The 24,709-nt window shown below is 44.1% G+C and overlaps 1 protein-coding gene across 4 annotated transcripts in view; it reads left to right on the top strand.

The window, feature by feature from the left end:
- Positions 1-24,709, top strand: part of SLC35F4 (solute carrier family 35 member F4) — a 485,714-nt gene that overhangs the window by 373,846 nt on the left and 87,159 nt on the right. For all 4 annotated transcript variants that reach the window (XM_069733132.1, XM_069733113.1, XM_069733141.1 and 1 more), the window contains one exon: positions 17,679-17,898. In XM_069733132.1, the coding sequence (XP_069589233.1) occupies positions 17,679-17,898 (220 nt within the window). The remainder of the gene's footprint in view (positions 1-17,678; positions 17,899-24,709) is intronic.

The raw sequence follows: 24,709 nt of genomic DNA, 5'->3' as shown, positions 1-24,709 counted from the left end.
CTCCACCACCTAACTAAAGATGTGGAGAGTATATCTGCGACTCCAGCAAATCCAACTAGACTGAGAAAAACATCAGGCACAGTCTAGCAGGAACAAAATAGAAACAAGATAGCACAGAAAATAAACACACAGCAGTGTGTCTAAAACAAAATGAAGCAAAACTTAACTTTGCTGAATTAGCAGCAAGCAGGAGAGGCCAGGCAGGACCAACACTTCCAAAGGAACAATGGTCAACTGGCAGGGACTAAAGAGTCCTGCAAAGCTATATACCCCAGTCAGCTTTGCAATTAGCAGATACACCTGTCCAATCCTGCAGTCCAGGCACAACTGCATTACCCTCTACAACCACCGGAGGGAGCCCAAAAGCAGAATTCACAACAGAAGAGGTGCCAAAGTGAGTTTGTAAAGAAGATTGGCGGTCGAAATCCGCTGTCCAAACGGTGCATTTGAACTTTGTTTGATGACAGAGTAATCTCCAAGGAGTTCAGGTACCACAGTGGTATTGCCTTCCTCTTGGGGAGTGTGATACCTTGCCTGGAGATGAGGAGGATCCCTTTGACAGGTAATTTGTACATGCAACATGTTCTAACTCCAGGCCAGAAGGGGGGAGCTCTGAACCCGGTTTCAAGGGAGCCTCCCTAGTTGTATATACATTCTGGTCTGGAGGAGGAGTTAGTTAGTCTGGAGCAGACAAGAAACAATAAAGGAGCACAGGAGAAGTCAGGAACTAGAGGAGAGCTGCAATTGGGCTCCCTCTAAGCTGAAGTGCAGGAATCGGGCACCGGGAGCCCGAGGCTGTGTGGAACACTACATGTGTTCGGCAGAACCGAAGGGCAGGAAATTGAAAGTGACTTACCCCCAATACACCCTGAGGTACAGCAACATTCAGAGCCCGGAGTCACCATGAATAGAGACCCCAAGGAAACATCTTGTGTTGCCTACCATGCAGGAACTGTCCCAGAACAAAGAGTATCTAGTAGATTAGGGAGACAAAAAGCGCATATAGGGTCTTATCCTCAGATTAAGTGCAGTTTTTTTAACAGGGAGCTGCTCACCTGATGGTGTAAGGCAAAAGCATTTGCGTATCGGCTGCTGCAGATCCACGGGCCGCCCAGGCGACCTTCTCAGAGATGACATCTTTGTGGTATTTTCTTGTTGAAGAGGTCAGATAGACCTTGAAATGTGTTGAATAAACCACCAGAGCTTTTCATTACATTTGAATCTGTATTATTGTGGCAGTGCAGACTTAATCCACAAACTATCCTGCACAAGGACAAAGAGTAAGAGAGAGAGGACCTTGACAGAAGCCACAGGCAGCAAGGGGCTATTATTTAGTGCATAGTGGAATGCTCCCAATCTGACCTGGCAAAGGGGATTCTACTCGTTTTCAGGCTGCCTGGACTCCACTGTCACCTGTTGCTGGTTCCCTGGACTGAGGCTGTCTACCATCAATAAACCAGGTAAAGAGACTGCAACCGAGTGTCCTCCGTTTATTTTCCGGCACCACGTCATCCTTGCCAACCACACCGGGAGCCTTAGGGACCCAGCTTCACATGTGGGAAGCCATACCTTCCCTACTGCCATAGCATCACCCCAGAGGACCCCTTTAACCAGTGTCGGTCACCCCTGACTGAGTACCACAGGTGGTGTCACGAACATTTCTTATTTTTACAATCTTTATTCAAACCCCTTTAACCCCTTAACCCCCAAGAGTGGTTTGCACGATAATGACCGGGACAATTTTTACAATTGTGACCACTGTCCCTTTATGGGGTTATAACTCTGGAACGCTTCAACGGATCCTGATGATTCTGACAATGTTTTCTCGAGACATATTGTACTTCATGATAGGAAATGTGTTGGAAATTTTGAAAATTTTGCAATTTTCCAACTTTGAATTTTTATGCCCTTAAATCACAGAGATATGTCACACAAAATACTTAAGTAAAATTTCCCACATGTCTACTTTACATCAGCACAATTTTGGAACCAAATTTTTTTTTGTAAGGGAGTTATAAGGGTTAAAAGTTGACCAGCAATTATTTTTATAACACCATTATTTTAGGGACCACATCACATTTGAAGTCATTTTGAGGGGTCTATATGATAGAAAATAACGAAGTGTGACACCATTCTAAAAACTGCACCCCTCAAGGTGCTCAAAACCACATTCAAGAACTTTATTAAACCTTCAGGTGTTTCACAGGAATTTTTGGAGTGTTTAAAAAAACAAAAACATTTAGCTTTTTTACACAAAAAATTTACTTCAGCTCCAATTTGTTTTATTTTACCAAGGGTAACAGGAGAAAATGGACCCCAAAGGTTGTTGTACAATTTGTCCTGAGTACGGTGATACCCCATATGTGGAGGCAAACCACTGTTTGGGCGCATGGCAGAGCTCGAAAAGGAAGGAGCGCCGTTTGACTTTTCAATGCAAAATTGACAGGAATTGAGATGGCGCTCCATCCAGGTGTATAGACCAAAAACCAGTGAATTTATTCAGCCATGATAGCAACGTTTCGACCCTAGTGGGTCTTTGTCAAGCATGCTTGACAAAGACCCACTAGGGTCGAAACGTTGCTATCATGGCTGAATAAATTCACTGGTTTTTGGTCTATACACCTGGATGGAGCGCTGTCTATTTTTACTTTTGGTATACCGTATGGTCCTAGTGGGTTCCCTGGACCTGGATGGGCGCTCCGGCCTATGAGTTCTGTCAGCCATCTTTTTTGTTTCTAGGAATTGAGATGGGACGCCATGTTGCGTGTGGAGAGCCCCTGATGTGCCTAAACATTGAAGCCCCCACAAGTGACACTATTTAGGAAAGTAGACCCCTAAGGAACTTATCTAGATGTGTGGTGAGCACTTTGACCCACCAAGTGCTTCACAGAAGTTTATAATGCAGAGCCGTAAAAATAAAAAATCATATTTTTTCACAAAAATGATCTTTTCGCCCCCAATTTTTTATTTTCCCAAGGATAAGAGAAGAAATTAGACCCCAAAGTTGTTGTGCAATTTGTCCTGAGTACGCTGATACCCCATATGTGGGAGTAAACCACTGTTTGGGCGCATGGCAGAGCTTGGAAGGGAAGGAGCACCGTTTGACTTTTCAATGCAAAATTGACTGGAATTGAGATAGGACGCCATGTTGCGTTTGGAGAGCCCCTGATGTCCCTAAAAATTGAAACCCCCCATAAGTGACATCATTTTGGAAACTAGACCCCCCAAGGAACTTATCTAGATGATTTGTGAGAACTTTGAACCCCCAAGTGTTTCACTACAGTTTATAACGCAGAGCCGTGAAAATAAAAAATCCTTTTTTTCCACAAAAATTATTTTTTAGCCCTCAGTTTTGTATTTTCCCAAGGGTAAAAGAAAAAAGTTGGACCTCAAAAGTTGTTGTCCAATTTGTCCTGAGTACGCTGATACCCCATATGTTAGGGTAAACCCCTGTTTGGGCGAGCTCGGAAGGGAAGGAGCACTATTTTACTTTTTCAATGCAGAATTGGCTGGAATTGAGATCGGACACCATGTCGCGTTTGGAGAGCCCTTGATGTGCCTAAACAGTGGAAGCTCCCAATTCCCTAACCCAAACACACCCCTAACCCTTATCCCAACTCTACCCATAACTCTAACCACACCCCTAACCTGAACATGCCTCTAACCCCATCACACCACTAACCCCAACAGACCTCTAACCCTAATCCCAACCCTAACCACACCCCTAACTCCAACACACCCCTAACACTAATCCCAACCATAACCCTAACCACACCCCTAACTCTGACACACCCCTAACCCTAATCCCAACCGTAAATGTAATCCAAACCCTAACCCTAACTTTAGCCCCAACCCTAACCCTAACTTGAGCCCCAACTCTAAGCCTAACTTTAACCCCAACCCTATCCCTAACTTTAGCCCCAACCCTAACCTTAACTTTAACTAGCCCTAACCTTAACTTTAGCACTAACCCTAACTGTAGCCCTAACCCCAACCCTAGCCCCAACCCTAACCCCACCCTAACCCTAGCCCCAACCCTAACCCTAGCCCAACCCTAACCCTAGCCCCACCCTAACCCTAGCTACAACCCTAACCCAACCCTAACCCTAGCCCCAACCCTAACCCTAGCCCCAACCCTAACCTCAACCCTAACCCTAACCCCAACCCTTAATAGGAAAATGGAAATACATTATTTTATTTTATTATTTTTCCCTAACTAAGGGGGTGATGAAGGGGGGTTTGATTTACTTTTATAGCGGGTTTTTTAGCGGATTTTTGTGATTGGCAGCCGTCACACACTAAAAGACGCTTTTTATTGCAAAAAATAGTTTTTGCATGTCCACATTTTGAGAGCTATAATTTTTACATATTTTGGTCCACAGAGTCATGTGAGGTCTTGTTTTTTTTTGCGGGATGAGTTGACATTTTTATTGGTACCATTTTCGGGCATGTGACATTTTTTGAGCGCTTTTTATTCCGATTTTTGTGAGGCAGAATGACCAAAAACAAGCTATTCATGAATTTTTTTTGGGGGGGTGCATTTATACCGTTTCGCGTTTGGTAAAATTGATAAAGCAGTTTTGTTCTTCGGGTCAGTACGATTACAGCGATACCTCATTTATATCATTTTTTTATGTTTTGGCGCTTTTATACGATTAAAACTATTTTATAGAAAAAATAATTATTTTTGCATCGCTTTATTCTGAGGACTATAACTTTTTTATGTTTTTGCTGATGATACTGTATGGTGGGTCGTTTTTTATGGGACAAAATGACGTTTTCAGCGGTAACATGGTTATTTATATACGTCTTTTTTTTCATGTGTTATTCCACTTTTTGTTCGGCGGTATGATGATAAAGCGTTGTTTTTTGCCTTGTTTTTTCTGTATGGTGATCATTGAAGGGGTTAACTAGGACAGTTTTATAGGTCGGGTCACTAGGGACGCGGCAATACTATATATGTGTACTTTTATTGTTTTTTGGGGGGGGTTTAGATAAAGAAATGTATTTATGGGAACAATATTTTTTATTTTTTTTTAGGAATTTTTTTTTTTTTCTTACTTTATAACATTGCCCCGGGGGCATCATATTATATGGTCAGATCGCTGATCTGACACTTTGCAGAGCACTGTAGCAGATCAGCGATCTGACAGGCACTGCAGGGAGGCTTGCGCAAGCGCTTGCTCTGAGCAGGCGCTTGCAAGCCACCTCCCTGCAGGACCCAGAAGGCCACCCGTGGCCATTTTGGATCCGGGCCTGCAGGGAGGAGGAGGTAGGAGACCCCTGGAGCAACGCGATCACATTGCATTGCTCCGAGGGTTTCAGGGAAGCACGCAGGGAGCCCCTCCCCTGCGCGATGCTTCCCTATACCACTGGAACACTGCAATCATCTTTGATCGCAGTGTGCCAGGGGTTAATGTGCCAGGAGCGGTCCATGATAGTCAGCTGACTCCCGGCTGCAATCAGCCGCTCTCCACCCGTGAGTGTGGCCGATCGCATATAACGTACTATCCCGTCACTGGAAATTAAGTCCCAGGTCACCTCGATGGGATAGTACGTCATATGGGATTAAGAGGTTAAAGACCGTCCCTTTTATTTGGATGACCAGGGCCATGGACCGGGTCGCTGCCACCGTGACTTCCCCTTTAATGATCACCTGACCCGCTACCGAGTACCCCTAGACCCTGGCCAGGCTCTCCATTTGTATATTTGTTAACATATTATAGTACTGCTACATGATTTAGTGTATTACCACTCCTATATTATGGTATTGCTACACGGTCAAGTGTATTACCACCTTTTACTAATTGTTCTGCGATACAACATATGTTTTACTAATGTTTAAACTGTATTAATATTTGACTAAGTAGGGAAAGTGTAGTGTCCAATTATGGCCACTAGATGGGGGCACTATAATATTCATAATACATTTAGGAACACTGTGTAAGCAGATGGTTAAATGTAGGAGGGGCTGTTGTGTGGTAAGTGTATTGTATTAGGTTAGGTCAGAAGGGCCTAAGCACCCGAAGCGTCCACACGGGCTCTAGGTCCAGGACACTACAGCAGCCACGTAAAATTTGAAGAGGAGAACCCAGCCATTAAGAGTCCTATAGGGACGGAAGGGCAGTCTTCAGTATCAGCGTTTCAGCATTGGGAAGCTGATGAGAGAATGAGGTCTGGAAGACGTACAGGGTGCATATTGTTCATCATGTGGCAGGTCATTACTTGGGCTGAAGCTCTAAGGTCCGGTGTGAAACGGACTAGTGAAACCTCAAATATATTGAGTCTACACCAGGATGATGCTGCGGTACCGCCTAAGGCGCTATTACCCTGTAATGTACGTGAAGACACAAAAGCGCACAGAGAGGTCAAAAAATACTCTGTTGTAAAAAAGTCACAGTAAATAAGCAAGTGCTAGTCAAAAAATGAAAAAATAGAAAAATACAGGGTATTTAGTTAATACTTTTTTTTGCAAAAAAAAGTATGTTAAGCTGCTCCACCAATCGCCAAGGTATACGCATAATAGAGCAGTCCTATCTAATGTATATAATCCCTACCTGATGTATTTAAAAACCTGATCATCTGTATAGTACCTGTATGAGCAGGGTTCAGAGAGAAAATATCCATGTGGAACTTGCAGGATGGAACAGCTACAATGCAAATGACCCACAGAGGAGTGGTGGACTCCCCAGTCTTGTAGAAACAAGAGAACAATTATTGAACCAAAAACACATGGGCTACTTGCACAGTGAACAAGTCTGTAGAAACCTGTTCACACCACCAAAGAACTTGAAGACACAAAAGCGCACAGAGAGGTCAAAAAATACTCTGTTGTAAAAAAGTCACAGTAAATAAGCAAGTGCTAGTCAAAAAATGAAAAAATACAAAAATACAGGGTATTTAGTTAATATGTTTTTTTGCAAAAAAAGTATGTTAAGCTGCTCCACCAATCGCCAAAGTATACCCATAATAGAGCAGTCCTATCTAATGTATATAATCCCTATCTGATGTATTTAAAAACCTGATCATCTGTATAGTACCTGTATGAGCAGGGTTCAGAGAGAAAATATCCTTGTGGAACTTGCAGGATGGAACAGCTACAATGCAAATGACCCACAGAGGAGTGGTGGACTCCCCAGTCTTGTAGAAACAAGAGAACAATTATAAAACCAAAAACACATGGGCTACTTGCACAGTGAACAAGTCTGTAGAAACCTGTTCACACCACCAAAGAACTTGAAGACACAAAAGCGCACAGAGAGGTAAAAAAAATACTCTGTTGTAAAAAAGTCACAGTAAATAAGCAAGTGCTAGTGAAACCTCAAATATATTGAGTCTACACCAGGATGACGCTGCGGTACCGCCTAAGGCGCTATTACCCTGTAATGTATGTGAGGACATAGAGTGGAGTACAGGGAAAGTACAGGATGTGAACTGTATGGACTTTGATGCTGAAATTGTTTCTGACAAGGATGTGCTGCGAAATATGTCAAGTAAAGTTGCTCATTTTGAATTGCAATTGGACTGTGTGTCTGTTTATTCAGAAGCTACTGAAAGTAACCCTGAAGAGCAGGGGTAAATTCTAGAAGGAGCTGAAAACAGGAACATAAGCACAAAGTGAGATGTGATTTTTTTATGTAGAGGGAGACCAGGGTCACCCAGACCAGTTATGTCCGGCCACGACTGTGCCACTGGTCATCTCCTACAGTGGCCTCACTGGTCATCTCCTACAGTGGCCTCACTGCTATATTGGAGGTCTGGTCTTGCTTTTTGTAGTCCTTCCTCCACTCTATTGCCAATGGAGCTTACATTTACCTGCATTGCAGCGGTGTGACAGTCTGGTCCTGGGTTGTGATGCCCCATGAGGTCTGAGGAGCACATTCCTAAATTGATGTATGAAAACATAAATCTATGCTGTACATTCATTCCTGCTCTGAATGTGTCAAAGGTCACCATAAGTATGTACTCCCATAATCTTCTGTTTATTTGGGATGTGAAGCTACCTTTCAGTACCTGCAATTTCATGTTTTATTGTCAGAGGACAATAAAACTTTCCCATACACATTCGATTCGGGGCTGAACCTGCAATTGTGGCGCCCTTGGGGTCCAGTCGCCACAGAGATGCTGCACCTCATCCAGAGGTGTGGTATCCCACTCTCAGGTAAGGAGGGAGCACTACCCAGGACTCTAGCACTCACATCCAACACACACCAGTTCAGTCAGAGCACCTGGGCGTACCCAGTCTGGATAGGAAAGGGTATTGGAGGAGTGGGTGGGGAAGGTAGAGTAGGGGAGGAGCTAATTAGGAAGGAAAGTGAGTCAGATTGTGAGAGGACGGAGAAGCAGTAAGATATACTAAGAAGGCGCTCCCTGTCAGAGGGGGCTAGAGAGAGATTGTGAGAGAAAAGGAGCTGAGCAGACATAAGGGTCTGCAACTCCTGACAGCCTGAATAGAGAATTGAGAGGGAGAGATTGAAGGAAACTCCAAGAAGGGCAGAAGGGGTCCTAGAGGTATGGGAAGTGCAGAAGCCACCCGTGGGGCCCATATCCAGATGTGGAGGGACCAGTTTGCAGTTAAGGGGACCGGCCCCAACTTAGTGGAATACTTCAAGTTCAGCTAAGAAACTGGAGAACGTGGCTTTGGCAAGACGCACAGCCACATCCTCCCATACTTCACCAAAAAGGCAGCCGTATAGAATCCAGGGGACACAGAGAACGTCGCCCGACCAGGTTCATGGCTGCTGGCTTGGAACACTGTGGGTTAGGCGCTGGGCAGGAGAAGTGGAAAGCCAGTGTAGTGAGACAGCCATAGAAAGGCATATGAAAGGAGTCCTGGAAAGGTGCATCTTAATCTACCTGGGAGTTTGCTGGACCACTGACCTGGAGAACTGCACCTTGCTGTGTCCTTTGTGTTCTTTCAACAACACCTGCCCAGCCTACCACAACCATCATCATCACAATTAACACCTATACCTGCCCTGGGGTTAGCTCTGTCTGTGGAGAGCTTCACCAACTCTGCTGCATCACCAACAGCCCCAGCGGACTCTTAAGCAGGGTCAGCTAACATCTTTATTGCTGAGTACCACAGGTGGCATCACAAGCTATTCCCCTATAAACTTTATTTCCCCTTTATTTCACCTTTAAATGGACGCCCAGGGCCAGGGCCACGGACCAGGTCACTGCTGCTGTGATCACATCCCCTTTAAGAATTGTCTGACCCGGAGGAGCACGCCACTGCCCTTGGGGGCGCTTCACAATACTGGCAGATTTGGACAATTTTAGTCTAATCTGTATGGGAGGACTTAACTACTGTATAAAGGGTGTGGGCACTTTCAGGGTATGTGCACGCAATGTCTTTTAGAAGTCAATCAATTACATTAATTTTTCAGGCAAAGGATGCTTCAGAACATGCCGACGTCTTTTGTGCTAAAGCCACTTCTTTTGCTTCTTTTCAGACATCTTTTGGGGACAGGTTTTTAATTAAATTGTATTAAATAAATTAATGTGGGGAAAAAAATGGAGAGTGAAAGAGTGTAAGGAGGTGGCAGAGGACCTCAGTGCTCCCTCTCTCTCCTTCCTGTGTGGCCCCCGAGCACTTGATATAAATATGTTCTTAATGTATTGCGCTGACTTCTGTGTTCACATTGTTCTTACTATGCATGGTAAAACTTGTACTGTAAATGCCATGTAATTTCATCGAATTGCCTAAAGGTACCTTCACACATAAAAATGTTTTGGTAATGATAACGTTGCTTTTTGTGACGTAGCAACGATATCGTTAACGAAATCGTTATGCGTGACAGCGACCAACGATCAGGCCCCTGCTGGGAGATCGTTGGTCGCTGGGAATGATCAGGACCTTTTTTTGGTCGCTGATCAGCGTGTGTGACGCAGATCCAGCAATGTGTTCACTGGTAACCAGGGTAAATATCGGGTTACTAAGTGCAGGGCCGCGCTTAGTAACCCGATATTTACCCTGGTTACCATTGTAAAAGTAAAAAAAAAAAAAACAGTACATACTCACATTCCGATGTCTGTCATGTCCCCCGGGGTCAGCTTCCCGCACTGACTGTGTCAGCGCCGGCCGGCCGTAAAGCAGAGCACAGCGGTGACGTCACCGTTGTGCTCTGCTTTACGGCCGACGCTGACAGAACTCGCAGGTTAACAGCAGCTCAGATTAGAGACCAGGTCAATGCCACATAGAGTTCTAGCAGCAGACACATCTCTACAACAACTGTTAAGAGGAGACTTTGTGCAGCAGGCCTTTATGGTAAAATAGCTGCTAGGAAACCACTGCTAAGGAGAGGCAACAAGCAGAAGAGACTTGTTTGGGCTAAAGAACACAAGGAATGGACATTAGACCACTGGAAATCTGTGCTTTGGTCTGATGAGTCCAAATTTGAGATATTTGGTTCCAACCACCGTGTCTTTGTGCAACGCAGAAAAGGTGAACGGATGGACTCTACATGCCTGGTTCCCACCGTGAAGCATGGAGGAGGAGGTGTGATGGTGTGGGGGTGCTTTGCTGGTGACACTGTTGGGGATTCATTCAAAATTGAAGGCCTACTGAACCAGCATGGCTACCACAGCATCTTGCAGAGGCATGCTATTCCACCCGGTTTGCGTTTAGTTGGACCATCATTTATTTTTCAACTACCTCTTGAAGCTCATTAAGAGAATGCCAAGAGTGTGCAAAGCAGTCATCAAAGCAAAGGGTCACTACTTTGAAGAACCTAGAATATAAGACATAATTTCATGTGTTTCACATTTTTTTGTTAAGTACCGTATATAATTCCACATGTGTTAATTCATAGTTTTGATGCCTTCAGTGTGAATGTACAATTTTCAATTGTACTGTACATCACCGAGCACAATGCCAAGCTTTAAATAAAGTAGTGTAAAGCATGAAGCTTCTCTATCTGGCATCTGATGGATGAGTCTACATTTGGCGAATGCCAGGAGAATGTTACCTGCCTGCCTACATTATGCTAGCTGTAAAACTAGAAATATGGCACTGTATTTATAAAAAAAAGTGTACCATATGCCTTAAACAATAGCTGTCAATGATTACTCATTTATTATTGCCATGTGCCACCTATTTGCTTACAATTCTGACAACAATAGGTAGAAATGAATGTGTTTACTAAATCAAAATATATAATACTAGATGGCAGCCCGATTCTAAAGAATCGGGAGTCTAGAATCCATATATACTTTATTTATTCAAATGTAAGAATAATACAATTAATAAATAATAGTAAGAAAGAACAAAAAATGACTGCACTCACCAGCTCTTGACAATTCTTGTTATTTAAGGTACAGTTACACAGGATCCATGAACTTGCTTATGAGGGGAGGGATGAAAGACATCAGACGACAACTTTGCGTGTTGTGGCAAATGCCACAACAACGGTTCTTTGCTTAAGAACAATAATGTAAATAATAAATAATATGTCGGCGTCTTTTTGCTCTGCATTATTAGTATACTTTCTATCAGACCTAATCTTACGTGCGCCATCAGCAGCTTTGGGCTCTGTGTCATTAGTATCCTTACTATTAGAGCTCATGTTGGCTAAGCTAAACAGCTTTAAGCGTGGTGGTGGCAAACAACAGGTTAATAAGAGGCAGTGTCAGGTAGTAGGAAAATAGCCAGTTAATAATAGGCAATAGTTCTTTGCAGGAATGCAGATATTAATAAATAGGCAGTTTATATTGCAGAGAAATTGCTGGGCAATAATGGACAATGTCCTTATGTGGCAAATAATAGAGCAATATACCCAATGTGGCAAAGAAGAGGTTAATAAACGGCAGTCTCTCAGTATAACAGTCAGTGAATAATAGGCAGTATATGGAGAAAACACCAAACAAAAGTTCAAAATTGGTGTGAAAATGTCACTGAACCACTTCACAACTAAATATATATAGTTTTGGTAAATGGTATTATCATTTTTTTGACGAAATTCGGCAGGAGCTTGAAGAGCAACGTCACTGGGCCCGCCTCCACGCAGTAGAAACTTGCTGTGAGGTAAAAATTCAAAAATCACACCAAAATGGCGGGCGGAGTGTGTCACAGTACGGCACGTTTCTGATTGGTCGCTCGCAGCAGGCGGCAACCAATCAGACACTGGACACTGTTGACGTCACTTATCTCCGGACATTAGCTCCGGACATTAGCTCCGGACATTATCTCCGCACATTAGCTCCGGACATTAGCTCCGGACAAAGCCACGGAAGTTGGCACAAATTGCAGGAAGTAGTATTCTAGGCAATTAATCTCCGGACATTAGCTCCGGACATTAGCTCCGGATATTAGCTCCGGACAAAGTCACGGAAGTTGGCACAAATTGCAGGAAGTAGTATTCTAGGCAATTATATATTAGATGCACTATTGGCACAATTTAAAGGGACACTGTCACCCCCTCCAGCCGTTATAAACTAAAAGAGCCACCTTGTGCAGCAGTAATGCTGCATTCTAACAAGGTGGCTCTTTTAGTTTTTGCTTCTGTTATTCCCTCAATAAACCGTTTTATAATTTTCCCCAAATACCTATCTTTAGCCAGGGAGGCAGGTCTGAAGCCTCCTCTTTGAAGCGCCCAACTGCTGTCACTCATCTCTTCTGGGGCGATTGTCGCCGCCCCCTCAGCGCTGTTATCGTCCGAAATCCGGCGCCTGCGCTCTGCTCTTCTGCCTGGAGCAGGCGCATAAAGCATTGGCCATCCTAGCTCTGATGCCGGGTTCCGGTCTGCGCCTGTGCGGGCAGTGCGGCCACCCTGTTACTGAATCCCCGCCCCGCACTGTGTTATGCATTATGCACAGTGCGGGGCTGGGATTCCTGGGCATGCGCACTGCGCTTGTCAGACGCTCCCCCAGGTCCCCCGCCTTCCAGCGTCGGTCTGTGCAGCTGATCCATCCTCCTTCCAATCGCCAGCAAGGATACTTGTATATTCCTGCAAGGATGGATCAGCTGCACAGACCGACGCTGGAAGGCGGGGGACCTGGGGGAGCGTCTGACAAGCGCAGTGCACATGCCCAGGAATCCCAGCCCCGCACTGTGCATAATGCATAACACATAACACAGTGCGGGGCGGGGATTCAGTAACAGGGTGGCCGCACTGCCTGCACAGGCGCAGGCAGGAACCCGGCATCTGAGCTAGGACGGCCAATGCTCTATGCGCCTGCTCCAGGCAGAAGAGCAGAGCGCAGGCGCCGGATTTCGGACGATAACAGCGCTGAGGGGGCAGCGACCGAGCAAAAATAAATATATAGAGCGCACTACCGATATCCGCTAGTATCAAACGCCAATCGGGGTGCAGACAAGCGGCCAAAAAATGAATACGACAACCAAAAGAGAAAGAAGCCGCTCATAAGAATGCACACCACAAGGCTAGTAAGTAATAAATAGAACAATATACGAATAGAATTTTTATTAGCAAACCACAACTTCAAGAAAAACATAAAACATAATTAAAAACAGTAATACCTCGTACAGTTGGTCCACATATCAATATATCTTGTATAATATAAATATCAAATATAATAAGTCCGCACACCTGATATATAATGGGAGAGCAACCCTCTGGCTCATGGAGCTACCTGCATGATAAATGTTTCATAATATAGCTCCCTATGGCATGTATAGTCCTGGAACAATAAAGAGGACAACAGCCAAAATAAGGGAGAAAACTCCACACATGGGGGCTAGAGTAGGTAGCAAAAGAATATGCAGTCTAAATGCAACACATGCCGAAAATAAGGCATCATAAGTGTAACGTTACCCACAAAAATAGGAGTAAGAAGGGAGGGAGAGGCCGTCCCTGGGTGCAGACCAACGTGGACCAAGTGATGCGACCCAACGCGTATCGCCCTACAAAGGAGGGCTTCGTCAGGGGAAGATGCTGTTTGCAACAAAGTTCTCATATAAATAGTATTCATGCGGCTCACCTGATGTGCCGCCGTGGGCTGAACACCGGTAAAACCGGAAGTGCGGCGTTGATGAGGGAACGCCCCCAACCCAGATGAGTATGTGATAGATACTCCCCACATTAAGGGGAAAGACAGTGCGCAGATGTCATCAGGCTCTAGCGCTACCGGAAGTGCGGGATAATAACCATATATGGCCACACACGCACTGGGGCTGAACACCGAAAAATACGAAAGTGAAATGCCAATAGGGGAACGCCCCCAATAGGGACGAGGATTAGGCGAACGCCCACCATGATAGGGGGAAGAAGTGCGCGGATGCCATCCGGCAATAGCGCAACCGGAAGTGCAGCCCAGTGACATGTGTAACCAGACAAATGATCCCCGCAATACAGCGGCCGGGCAGAGTAGCGCAGGCGTATATCAAGCACCAGGAAACCACAGCCGACCAGCTCCCCAGAAGAGATGAGTGACGGCAGTTGGGCGCTTCAAAGAGGGGTGTTCAGACCTGCCTCCCTGGCTAAAGATAGGTATTTGGGGAAAATTATAAAACGCTTTATTGAGGGAATAACAGAAGCAAAAACTAAAAGAGCCACCTTGTTAGAATGCAGCATTACTGCCGCACAAGGTGGCTCTTTTAGTTTATAACGGCTGGAGGGGGTGACAGAGTCCCTTTAAGCAGCATTAAAAAGCTATGTCCTCCATTTGTACAGTTCTTATCCAAAATCAGTTTTGCTAACAAAAGTAAGATTTGTAAAAAAAAAAAAAGTCTGCTGGGATCACAGATCTGGTTGTCATACAGCAGAGTTATTGCCGTGTGTCTGTAGTTGGTGATGAATTCCTTTTAGTTTTACACTACATTGATACTGAGTCAACACTGTGTCCTGTAGGGATCTTCCTGTCAGCTTCTGTCTCCAAGCTGCAAATGGAAGATAACGGTGACAAAGCATTCAGCTGCGCCAAGATGAATCTGCTACATTTGTTTGCCTTGTCTGGGTTATTAATAATGACTTGATTGCTCTAAGCAACTTACACCTGAGGCTGAAGTGTTTAGATGTAATGGGAAGGTTGAGCTTATTGACATCATCACACCTAGGAAATATCTAATGCTCCAGTATGCAGTATATTATGCATTTTTCTGGTAAGATGTTCAGCATTAATATATGTACATTTATAAACTGAAGACCTGGAACGTTTCCTAGAACATCTTTGAAATAAACAATGTAAAAGCCGCATATATTAGTATCAATTTTTATCATACTTCTTAGGGAACGGCACTTTGCAGCACCACTAATGCTGAGCGTGACTTCATTTCCCAATCTCATATTTATAGGATTTAAAGGGAACCTGTCAGCAGATTTTGGCGCTATAAGATGCAGCCATTGCCTTTCAGGGCTTTTTCTACAGCATTCTATAAAGCTGTAGATAAGCCCCCGGTCCGACCTGCAAGTGAAGAAAAATAAGTTATATTATACTCACCCATGGCGGTGGTCCTGTCCGATGGGTGTCGTAGGTTCAGGTCCGGCGCCTCCCATCTCCTCCTGTTTCTTCATCTCTCCCTGGCATCGGCGCTCCTGCGCAGGCGTACTTTGTCTGCCCTGTTGAGGGCAGAGTAAAGTACTACAGTGTGCAGGTGCTGGGAAAGGTCAGAGAGGCCCAGCGCCTGCGCACTGCAGTACTTTACTCAGCCCTCAACAGGGCAGATCAGTATGCCTGCGCAGGAGCGCCGATGCCGGGGAGCAATGAAGAAGCGAGAGGGTGGTGTCGCAAGAAGATGGGAGGCGCCAGACCCGGACCTGCGACACCCATTGCCTCCACAGAGCACCACCGAATACTGCCGCACCAGCCTGGGAAGGGAGTGTGATCATCGCCCTGCAGCGTTAGGCTGCCGCAGAATCGCCCGACTCCTGCTGCCACCACACTACTTATAAGTATATTCTGTCTATAACATGCACCCCAATTTTCCCCAAAATTTCTTTGGGAAAAAGTATGTCTTATAGTCCGAAAAATACAGTAACTTGATGCAACATTATGCGGCACATTCATTTTTTGCCATTTTTTTTGTTCGGGTTTACCACTGGCATGTTTCATCAGATTTCACATTATGGAGGCATTCTACAGTCTGTGAGGCTGCTTCAGGCGCACAGTGGAGCACAATGCCAGCAGTGTGAAAGAAGTAAGAATTATGTTTCCAATTCCTATGTTTTATAGGAGATATAATTATTGTGTCCGGTAAGTGCCACCATCACATAGTGCCTCATAACGGTATGAAACACTATGGGAGCTGGGTCAGCACTCAGAACAATACGACTTATCCAGCTGCTGGCAGCTTTTTTTTCCCAATACTCCCTACAGCCAGAAGAAGCTGCCATGTAAATTATGTTGATAAAGGTTTTACCCAAATCTGGTTCCAAAACATCAAAAATATATTTATCTGTTGTACTCAATACAAGAAATAGCATCTTGGTGTATGTCTTTTTCATGAGCTTATTCCATATCATCCACAAAGCACATAATACTTACAAACACACTATTGTACTAAAAAGTGGTGGTGTATATCAATCTTTCTATATGCAAATTTTCATCTACGTTTGAGAAAGACCAAGTATAGCTGAAATGTTGCATCACCGGGTCAAAATATACACCTCTTTTTGGTATATACTTTTGAGCCTGGCTTTCTTTTTGTCTTTTGCTGTCAGTTTGTGTTATGTGGTTTTAGAAGACCCACACAGTGGAGTTCAGAGCTCTTAGGTCTCCATAATATATGCTCTATGTGCCACTGCAAAGGGTTTGTACACACAACTTTGTCAACATGACTAAATTCATGGCATTGTGCACAAGGTTTTATAAATGTTAAGGTTTTAAAATAATATTTTATCTCTTGTAGCAATTTACAATTTTGTACGAATGCAAAAAGGTAGATACAATACCAATACAAATCTTGGTACAGGGCCAAAAATAATCGCTCATACAAACAAATCAGTATCATTAACCCGCAAAAAACATGCACACAGGTAAGCGCCTTGCAAAGTCCTTTGTGTTTTTGGATCAAAAAGTGGAAGCAGCACCTTGGACCTGTTCCTCCGTGTCCTATAGGACTCCCCTTAGCAGCCACCAGTATTATTAATGGCACACAGCAGATTTGAGGCCATGGTACTGGATTAATATTAAAGGGAACCTGTCACCCCGTTTTTTGAGATTGAGCTATAAATACTGTTAAATAGGGCCTGCGCTGTGTGTTCCTATAGTGTATGTAGTGTACCCCGATTCCCCATGTATGCTGAGAAATAACTTACCAAAGTCGCCGTTTTCGCCTGTCAATCAGGCTGGTCAGGTCGGGAGGGCGTGGTGACATCGGTGGTTCTTCCTCAGCTTTACGTTGGTGGCGTAGTGGCGTAGTGGTGAAGACACAGCGCGCAATCTGCGCTGTAATCCCTTGCATCGGTGGGGGCGGCCATCTTCCTGGGGCCGCGCGTGCGCAGATCGAGTGCTCTGCTGCACGGGGCTTCAGGAAAATGGCCGCGGGATGCCGCGCGTGCGCATTAGAGATCGCGGCGGCCATTTTCCCAAAGCCGAGATGCAAACTTGGGGATTTGGGGAATCGGGGTACACTACATACACTATAGGAACACACAGCGCAGGCCCTATTTAACAGTATTTATAGCTCAATCTCAAAAAACGGGGTGACAGGTTCCCTTTAATATTATTCATGATTAGATTGATCTATAAGTTAAAAAAAATATTCTTTCTTTTCACAGAGAATGCAGTCGAATTTTTGGAGAAGATGGTTTGACGCTGAAGCTCTTCTTAAAAAGAACTGCCCCTTTTTCCATTCTATGGACTTTGACTAATTACCTCTACTTACTTGCTCTTAAAAAACTCACAGCCACTGACGTGTCTGCTCTGTTTTGCTGCAACAAAGCCTTTATGTTCCTGCTTTCATGGATAGTCTTGAAGGACAAGTTCATGGGTGTACGGGTAAGAACACCAACGCGCCTGTTATTCATGTTTACTCTACTGTTAAAACATTTTACTACAATGTCTATTTAGACATGTGGGGCGAGTTTACCCCATCCTTCCCCAGTTATTAGCTTTAATTGAACAAGTGAGTCAGTATTTGGAGTAGTGCCAGAGCTGCTTCCATTGTGGAGTAAATGTAGTAGTGGTACTGTGTGTTTTTCTTAAAGAAAAAGTTGAAGGAAATGTTCCTAGAATGGCTTATGCGAACGGAGTGGATTGAGATGGAATGAAACTTAAAAAAAGGAAGGAAGGGATCAGATTAAATCCAGCTAGGTGATCTCAGAAGGTTCGGCGAAGCTCAGGTTGAAGTCAATGCCGCAGAGTTATCCAGTATATAAGACCACAGGTTGGTCAAATATTCATGAAATAGTCCTCCAGTCATATCAGTCGGGTGGGTTTGTGTGAGATTCAGAGTTGGTCATCAGGAGGGCACAATTATGTAATATGTGCTTCCCTAAAAGGGACTATTAACACATTTCAAAATCCTATATGATGTGGAATGGTGGTAATGAGAGAAGAATAGTGTGGTTGTAAGAAGTGTACAAGAATGAGTGTAGTCATCATACTAGCTGCTGTTTACCGCATAGATAAGTATATTAGCTAGTGTTTGCTATGGTGTAGTCTCTAGTTCCTATAATTTAGAGGAAAAGGTCATATCTTCTGGTGACCTAGAGGATTAGTTCCTATAAGACATGGAGATTTTCGTCCACTCCCCAGTGACCCTATAGACATGGATCTTGTGTCTCTGCCAAAGAACTAGTGCAGGTTGTGCTTTCAGGATTAGTATACATAGTATATTTATATTATTATTCTAGCAGGAGTTCTCTCTATGGGATATCGATAGTGCTTGTTGAGGGTACTTGAGTATGACTAGATTAGATTTAAGAAAGTGTGATCTCTTGACTAATCATACATTCACTTGTATCCTAGATATTATTTTCACTTTATTATGGAAACTGTTCTATCTCTATGCCCAGTCCTGCTCCAGTGACGTCTGGTTTTGTTGTCAAGCGCCGCCATATTCACCCTGTGTGCAGTTCTGGTGATGGAAGAGACATAATAGCTGGGCTGCACAGGACTGTCCAGCCAATGATACTCACGTAATTGGGACCTGTGGTTGCCATCCAATCAAACAGAATGAGGGTATATACTGTCCAGCAGCTCAGCAGATGTAGCCAATGGGGCAGCACCACATCCTTCTTAAACTCTCAGCAAACTCTGGGAGTTGACAATTATTACTTGGATATTCCTGATTCACTGGTGCTACTCCTGATGCTCTATGGGCTCATTCAAATATGAGTTTTTCATGTAGGAGTTCTATCTTTGTTTTTTGACAGGTATAACACTCATACCTGTTATAGTTTATGGGGCTGTTCACACGTCTCCCCATATTTTTGTGGACCGAGTGGACTGCAAAATATTACAGACACATGTCCAGTTTTGATCTGAATCTCTAAGAAGAAATCAGACATCACTGGGATGCCATCTGTGTACTTTCTGTTTTCCAGGACTGTTTGATATGAGAAGCGTGAGAAACCTCCATCAGTTTTTTTTTCATACGAGAAAAACTGAAGAAATTCTGACAATAAAAACTGACAGTCACTAAACTCTGATCAAAATCTGATCAAAAAAATATATCCAACACCAGCTTTCCCCTGACTACGGTTTTGTCTCCCGACTCCATCCCCCTGGTTCTGTTCTGTCAGCTACTTACCCAACTGGTTTAACAACTGTTGCCTTATGCTCTCTCATTCGGCCAGGAGCCACTTCATGGACTCAACCCAAGGAGCCCCTTTGCAAGTCTGGATCCTTGTATGGGGTTAAACGATGAAGGCCGGGATTCTTTGGGGATTTCCTAGATGGAGTAGTTTGAACCAAGTCTGTCCAAGGTAGCCTTTTTGGGGCTGATGGCTTCAGACAGACTTCAGAAATTGAATTTCTACGATCATGTTAATACCATACCTTAAAAAAGATTAAGTTTTTTTACTACAGGGTTTCTCTGCTTTAGATAATCGAATCAGATCTTAAATTGTCATCCCCATTGCTAGAGACCCTATTAATCGGCTGTAATCTCTGGAAATCTTACAGCAAGTAACAAAATGGAGACATGTCAATTTTTGATCTGAGTCACGGATGAAAATTACCCATACAAGTCTATGGGTCAGTGAAAATTGTGGACAACTCACTGATGGTATCAGTGTACAATTCATGTGCTTTGCATGATTAACGTTGCAATTGTTAGAAAAAGCTGTACAATTTTTTTCGCGATAAAAACGCTATAAAAACGCTTTAAAAATGCATACATATGCATCCTATCATTTAGAATGCATTCCGCATTTTTTGTGCACATGATGCGTTTTTTTTCCACAAAAAAACGCATTGCGGGAAAATAAGCATCATGTTCATTATTTTTGTGGATTTTATGCGGATTTCCCATTATATTATAGCATTTGGAGTGTCTGGGAAAAACACAAAAAATCTGCATAAAATCCGCAAAAAAACGTGCAAAAAACAAGCAAAAAATGCGAAAAATACGCATGCAGAGTTCCTGCGGAAAACCTCAGGTTTATCTCAGGAAAATTCTGCATGCATTCCGGACGTGTGCACATACCCTAAATATTGATGGTAAACTAATGGGTCACGTTGATAACGCAAGTGGGGCCAGAAGATCACGTTGTCCGGTTTCACAAAGTCCTGCACTAATTAAAAGCACCTCTTCATCTTATTAAACAGTGCCGGTTTATTCCTTAGGTTCACATTGCGTTAGTGGGTGTCCGCTGACGGAATCCGTTTCATAGCGGCACTAACGCTATGTAACGGATCCGTTAGCGCACCCATTGCCCGCAATTATGTAGTGCTTCGCTAACGCATGCCATTATTGGCATGCGTTAGTGATGTGCCGTTATTTTATGACGGACCCTCGAACGCTGCTTGCAGCGTTTTTTGGGTCTGTTCCCGCTAGCGCAATGGCATAAACGTGATCCCTTTTCAGCAATTGCGTTAACGCAGTCCGTTAGTGTATGCGCTAAATGGACTGCACTAACGCAATGTGAAACTAGCCTTACTAGCAGTGCAAAGGATAATCTGAGAAATTAAAGATGCTGGAGCTCTCCAACCTGGATTGTCTCAGCTGTTTAGTGTTTGCCATTCCCCTCTGCTATATATTCTTGCCTCTAGCACTTAAGAATTGCCAGTGATAGTTCTTACTGCCTGGTTTGGAGTTGAAGGTGTAGTTCGAGGGTGGAGTTGGTATTTGGAGATTGTTCAGGAGATTCTTGCTTGGAGTTTTGTCTGTGTACACTTCCTCATCCTGTCCTATTTGGTTTCTCCTTTTTTTAACTCCCCTGTGCTTCACTCTGTTGTTTGGTCAGTGTATTTTGTTTGACAGTTATTTTCTTTTATCCCTGTCGGTCTTTCCTTGTTTGTCTGGTTAGTGTTATCCTATACACTTCAGCTTTCCACCTGGGTGGGGGAGAGGACAGATTAGAGTTGATATAGGGGCATAGCAAGGCATGTGAACCCGGTGTCTCCACCTTCAAGAGTAATCCAGGGGACAGGGATAGACTAGGGTGCCCCCAGTTCTAGGGACCTGGTAAGCACCCACAGTCCCAAAGCATGGCGTGACAAACAGACACTGACTAAAAACTGATGAAAATCTGATACAAAACACTGATGAAAATCAGTCTATTCTTTTGTGTAAGAGAAGCATTTCTGAATTAAGGTTTACACAGAATTTTTCAGGAAAATTCTTCTTTTTCATTTTCCTGTTCTCTGCTGTTCATGTGAGAAAATTTTTGAGCATTTTTTTCCCTAAAGAAATTTCGTAAAACACCTGGTGGGAAAGAGGTCTATGTCACTTCTTTAAAGCAAATCCTGATGGAATCTGCTGCAACCTAGGCACTGTCACATAAAATGTCAGCAAAAACAATTCTTTAAGAAAAACTTTTCAAAACTGTTTCAGGAAAAAGAAAATTCCTCCAAGAACTCCCCCAAAAAGAGGTGCTTCTTGAAGTGATTTCCGCTTGAAAAACTCATTTTAAATGCCTTAAAAGAGTTGGTTGTGTAATTTAGGACAGGAAAAATCAACTCTGACCAAGAATTGTGCATCGGGAAAAAAAGACTCCCCCCACTTAGAATAATTCTCTTACATGGTGTTTGAACATGTTTTTTGTTTTCTGATCTGGATAACATGTTCAATTTAACTAGAGTTCAAGATTTTTTATTGTAAAAGAGCAAGAGATTAATTCATTCCATGGGACGAGTTACAGATGGCATGTCTGTGGTTCACTGATCCATCATAAATAGCTAGACAGTCCTCATATTCCTGCCAGCTTATTATATGGGTTAGGAGGAGATAAACGCTCTCTGTTTTTTAATGCTTGAACAAAAGAAAATGCATCACAGGTCACAGTCTGAGCAACAGCACACACATTTCTATTCTTGTCTGCATTCTAGCTTTAACATTAAATGCAGGTCCCAGAATTACATGCAATAAAAACTACAATATCCAAATATTTTTTTATTGCTGCAACTTGATATATTAGCAAAATGCATTTATTGTCAAGTCAAATTCAGAAAGCTGCGATATTAACCAGACGTTATCAGGTTGAATTGTAAGGTCCTAAAGATAACCTGTCATGTGTAAAAATGCAATTTACGTACAAATATCTGCGGGTTAATAGTGCTAAAATGCTACCTAACGTTCTTACTTTAAGTGCAGCTACTGTCAGAAAATGAACTTAGATGCTCCTGAGAGCCGCCAGCTTTCAGTCACAGGAGTGTGCACGGAGGGCCTACATTCATCTCTCAATACACAATGAGCGGTGGCTGTAATCTCTCCCAAGCATTTTGATTGTGAGCTCATTTTGGATCCCTGCAGAGTGGACTGTCTATCAAAGTGCCAGGGAGTGACTTCAGCCACCGGTCACATGATGAGCAATGATTGTAGCCGCTCTATACACACCCCTATGACTGAGAGCCGGCGGCTTCTGGAAGGATATAAGTTTATTTTCTCCTGGTAGCTGCATTGTCAGGTGGCTGGGCATCATTGTAACCTGTAGACTTGTGTCTGCATGTAAATAAGGGAGAAGTGCCTGTAGAGTGTAGAGAGGTTCCTGGTGTCAGACCTCCACTGATCAGATATTGATGATATATCCTAAAAGTAGCCCCATCAGTCCTTCATTGATAGCAACCATGTGAGCCATGTGACTGACACCATTACAGGAACACAACTGTTAGGATGCTAAATCTGAATGTTCAGTTAGATAGAGCCGAGTTGATATCCCAATTCTGCATGTTTCTGTGAAGCGACTCTAATAACTGGCTTGGTAGAATCGGTTGAGCTCCATCGCTGCATAAAAAAGCCCAACATATATGAATTGGTTGCATCTGATTTGCAATTTAGCCATACAAGCAGGGCCGCCATCAGGGCATTACAGCCATTACTGCTGTATGGGGCCCGGTCAGCAGCAGTACACAGAGGGGCCCGCAGATCCGGGGCCCCACTGTTGTGCTTCTACTGATCGGGCCCCATCATGCAGTAAAATACTGTGCACTGCGGCGCTGGGGCCCGGGAGCCTTCTTGGAGCTGTCCATGGCCGTCTCACCTAGTCGGCTGCACAGCTCCTGCTCGGCTGTGGCTAGAATGTATGGGCTCCCTGCAGGTCCTGACTACAGCCCATACATTCTAGCCGTCTCAGTAGTGAATGTGCTAGAATGTAGGGGCTCCTGTCAGGTCCTCTCAGCAGCCCATACATTCTAGCTGCTGCTTCACTGCTGGAAACACTAGACGCCCCGGGAACGACTGAGGTAAGTATAAAAAACATTTTTGTTTTTTTAATAGGTGAGGTGAGGTGGGGGGGAGTGAGACTGCAGATGATGGGGTGTGTTTTAGGGAGTACTGTACATGATGAAATAATAGGGGGCTGCAAATGATAAAGTGTATTTGAGGGGGTACTACACATGAAATGATTGGGGCTGCAAATGAAGTAAGGGGGACTGCAGATGAAGTGAAGGGGGGATAGGGGACTGCAAATGATGATGTGGGGGTGATGGGGACTGCAAATGATGTGGGGGGACTGCAAATGATGATGTGGGGGTGATGGGAACTGCAAATGATGTGGGGATGATGGGGACTGCAAATGATGATGTGGGGGTGATGGGGACTGCAAATGATGTGGAGGTGATGGGGACTGCAAATGATGTGGGGGTGATGGGGACTGCAAATGATGATGTGGGGGTGATGGGGACTGCAAATGATGATGTGGGGGTGATGGGGACTGCAAATGATATTGGGGGACTGCAAATGATGTGGGGGTGATGGGGACTGCAAATGATGTGGGGGTTATGGGGACTGCAAATGATGATGTGGGGGGGATGGGGACTGCAAATGATGTTGGGGGACTGCAAATGATGATGTGGGGTGATGGGGACTGCAAATGATGTGGGGGTGATGGGAACTGCAAATGATGTGGGGGTCATGGAGACTGCAAATGATGTGGGGGTGATGGAGACTGCAAATGATGATGTGGGGGTGATGGGGACTGCAAATGATGTGGGGGGACTGCAAATGATGATGTGGGGGTGATGGGAACTGCAAATGATGTGGAGGTGATGGGGACTGCAAATGATGTGGGGGTGATGGGGACTGCAAATGATGATGTGGGGGTGATGGGGACTGCAAATGATGATGTGGGGGTGATGGGGACTGCAAATGATATTGGGGGACTGCAAATGATGTGGGGGTGATGGGGACTGCAAATGATGTGGG

The sequence above is a fragment of the Ranitomeya imitator genome, chromosome 1 (assembly GCF_032444005.1).
Source record: "Ranitomeya imitator isolate aRanImi1 chromosome 1, aRanImi1.pri, whole genome shotgun sequence".
Taxonomy (NCBI): Eukaryota; Metazoa; Chordata; class Amphibia; order Anura; family Dendrobatidae; genus Ranitomeya; species Ranitomeya imitator.
This window is presented reverse-complemented; position numbering and strand designations above follow the sequence as displayed.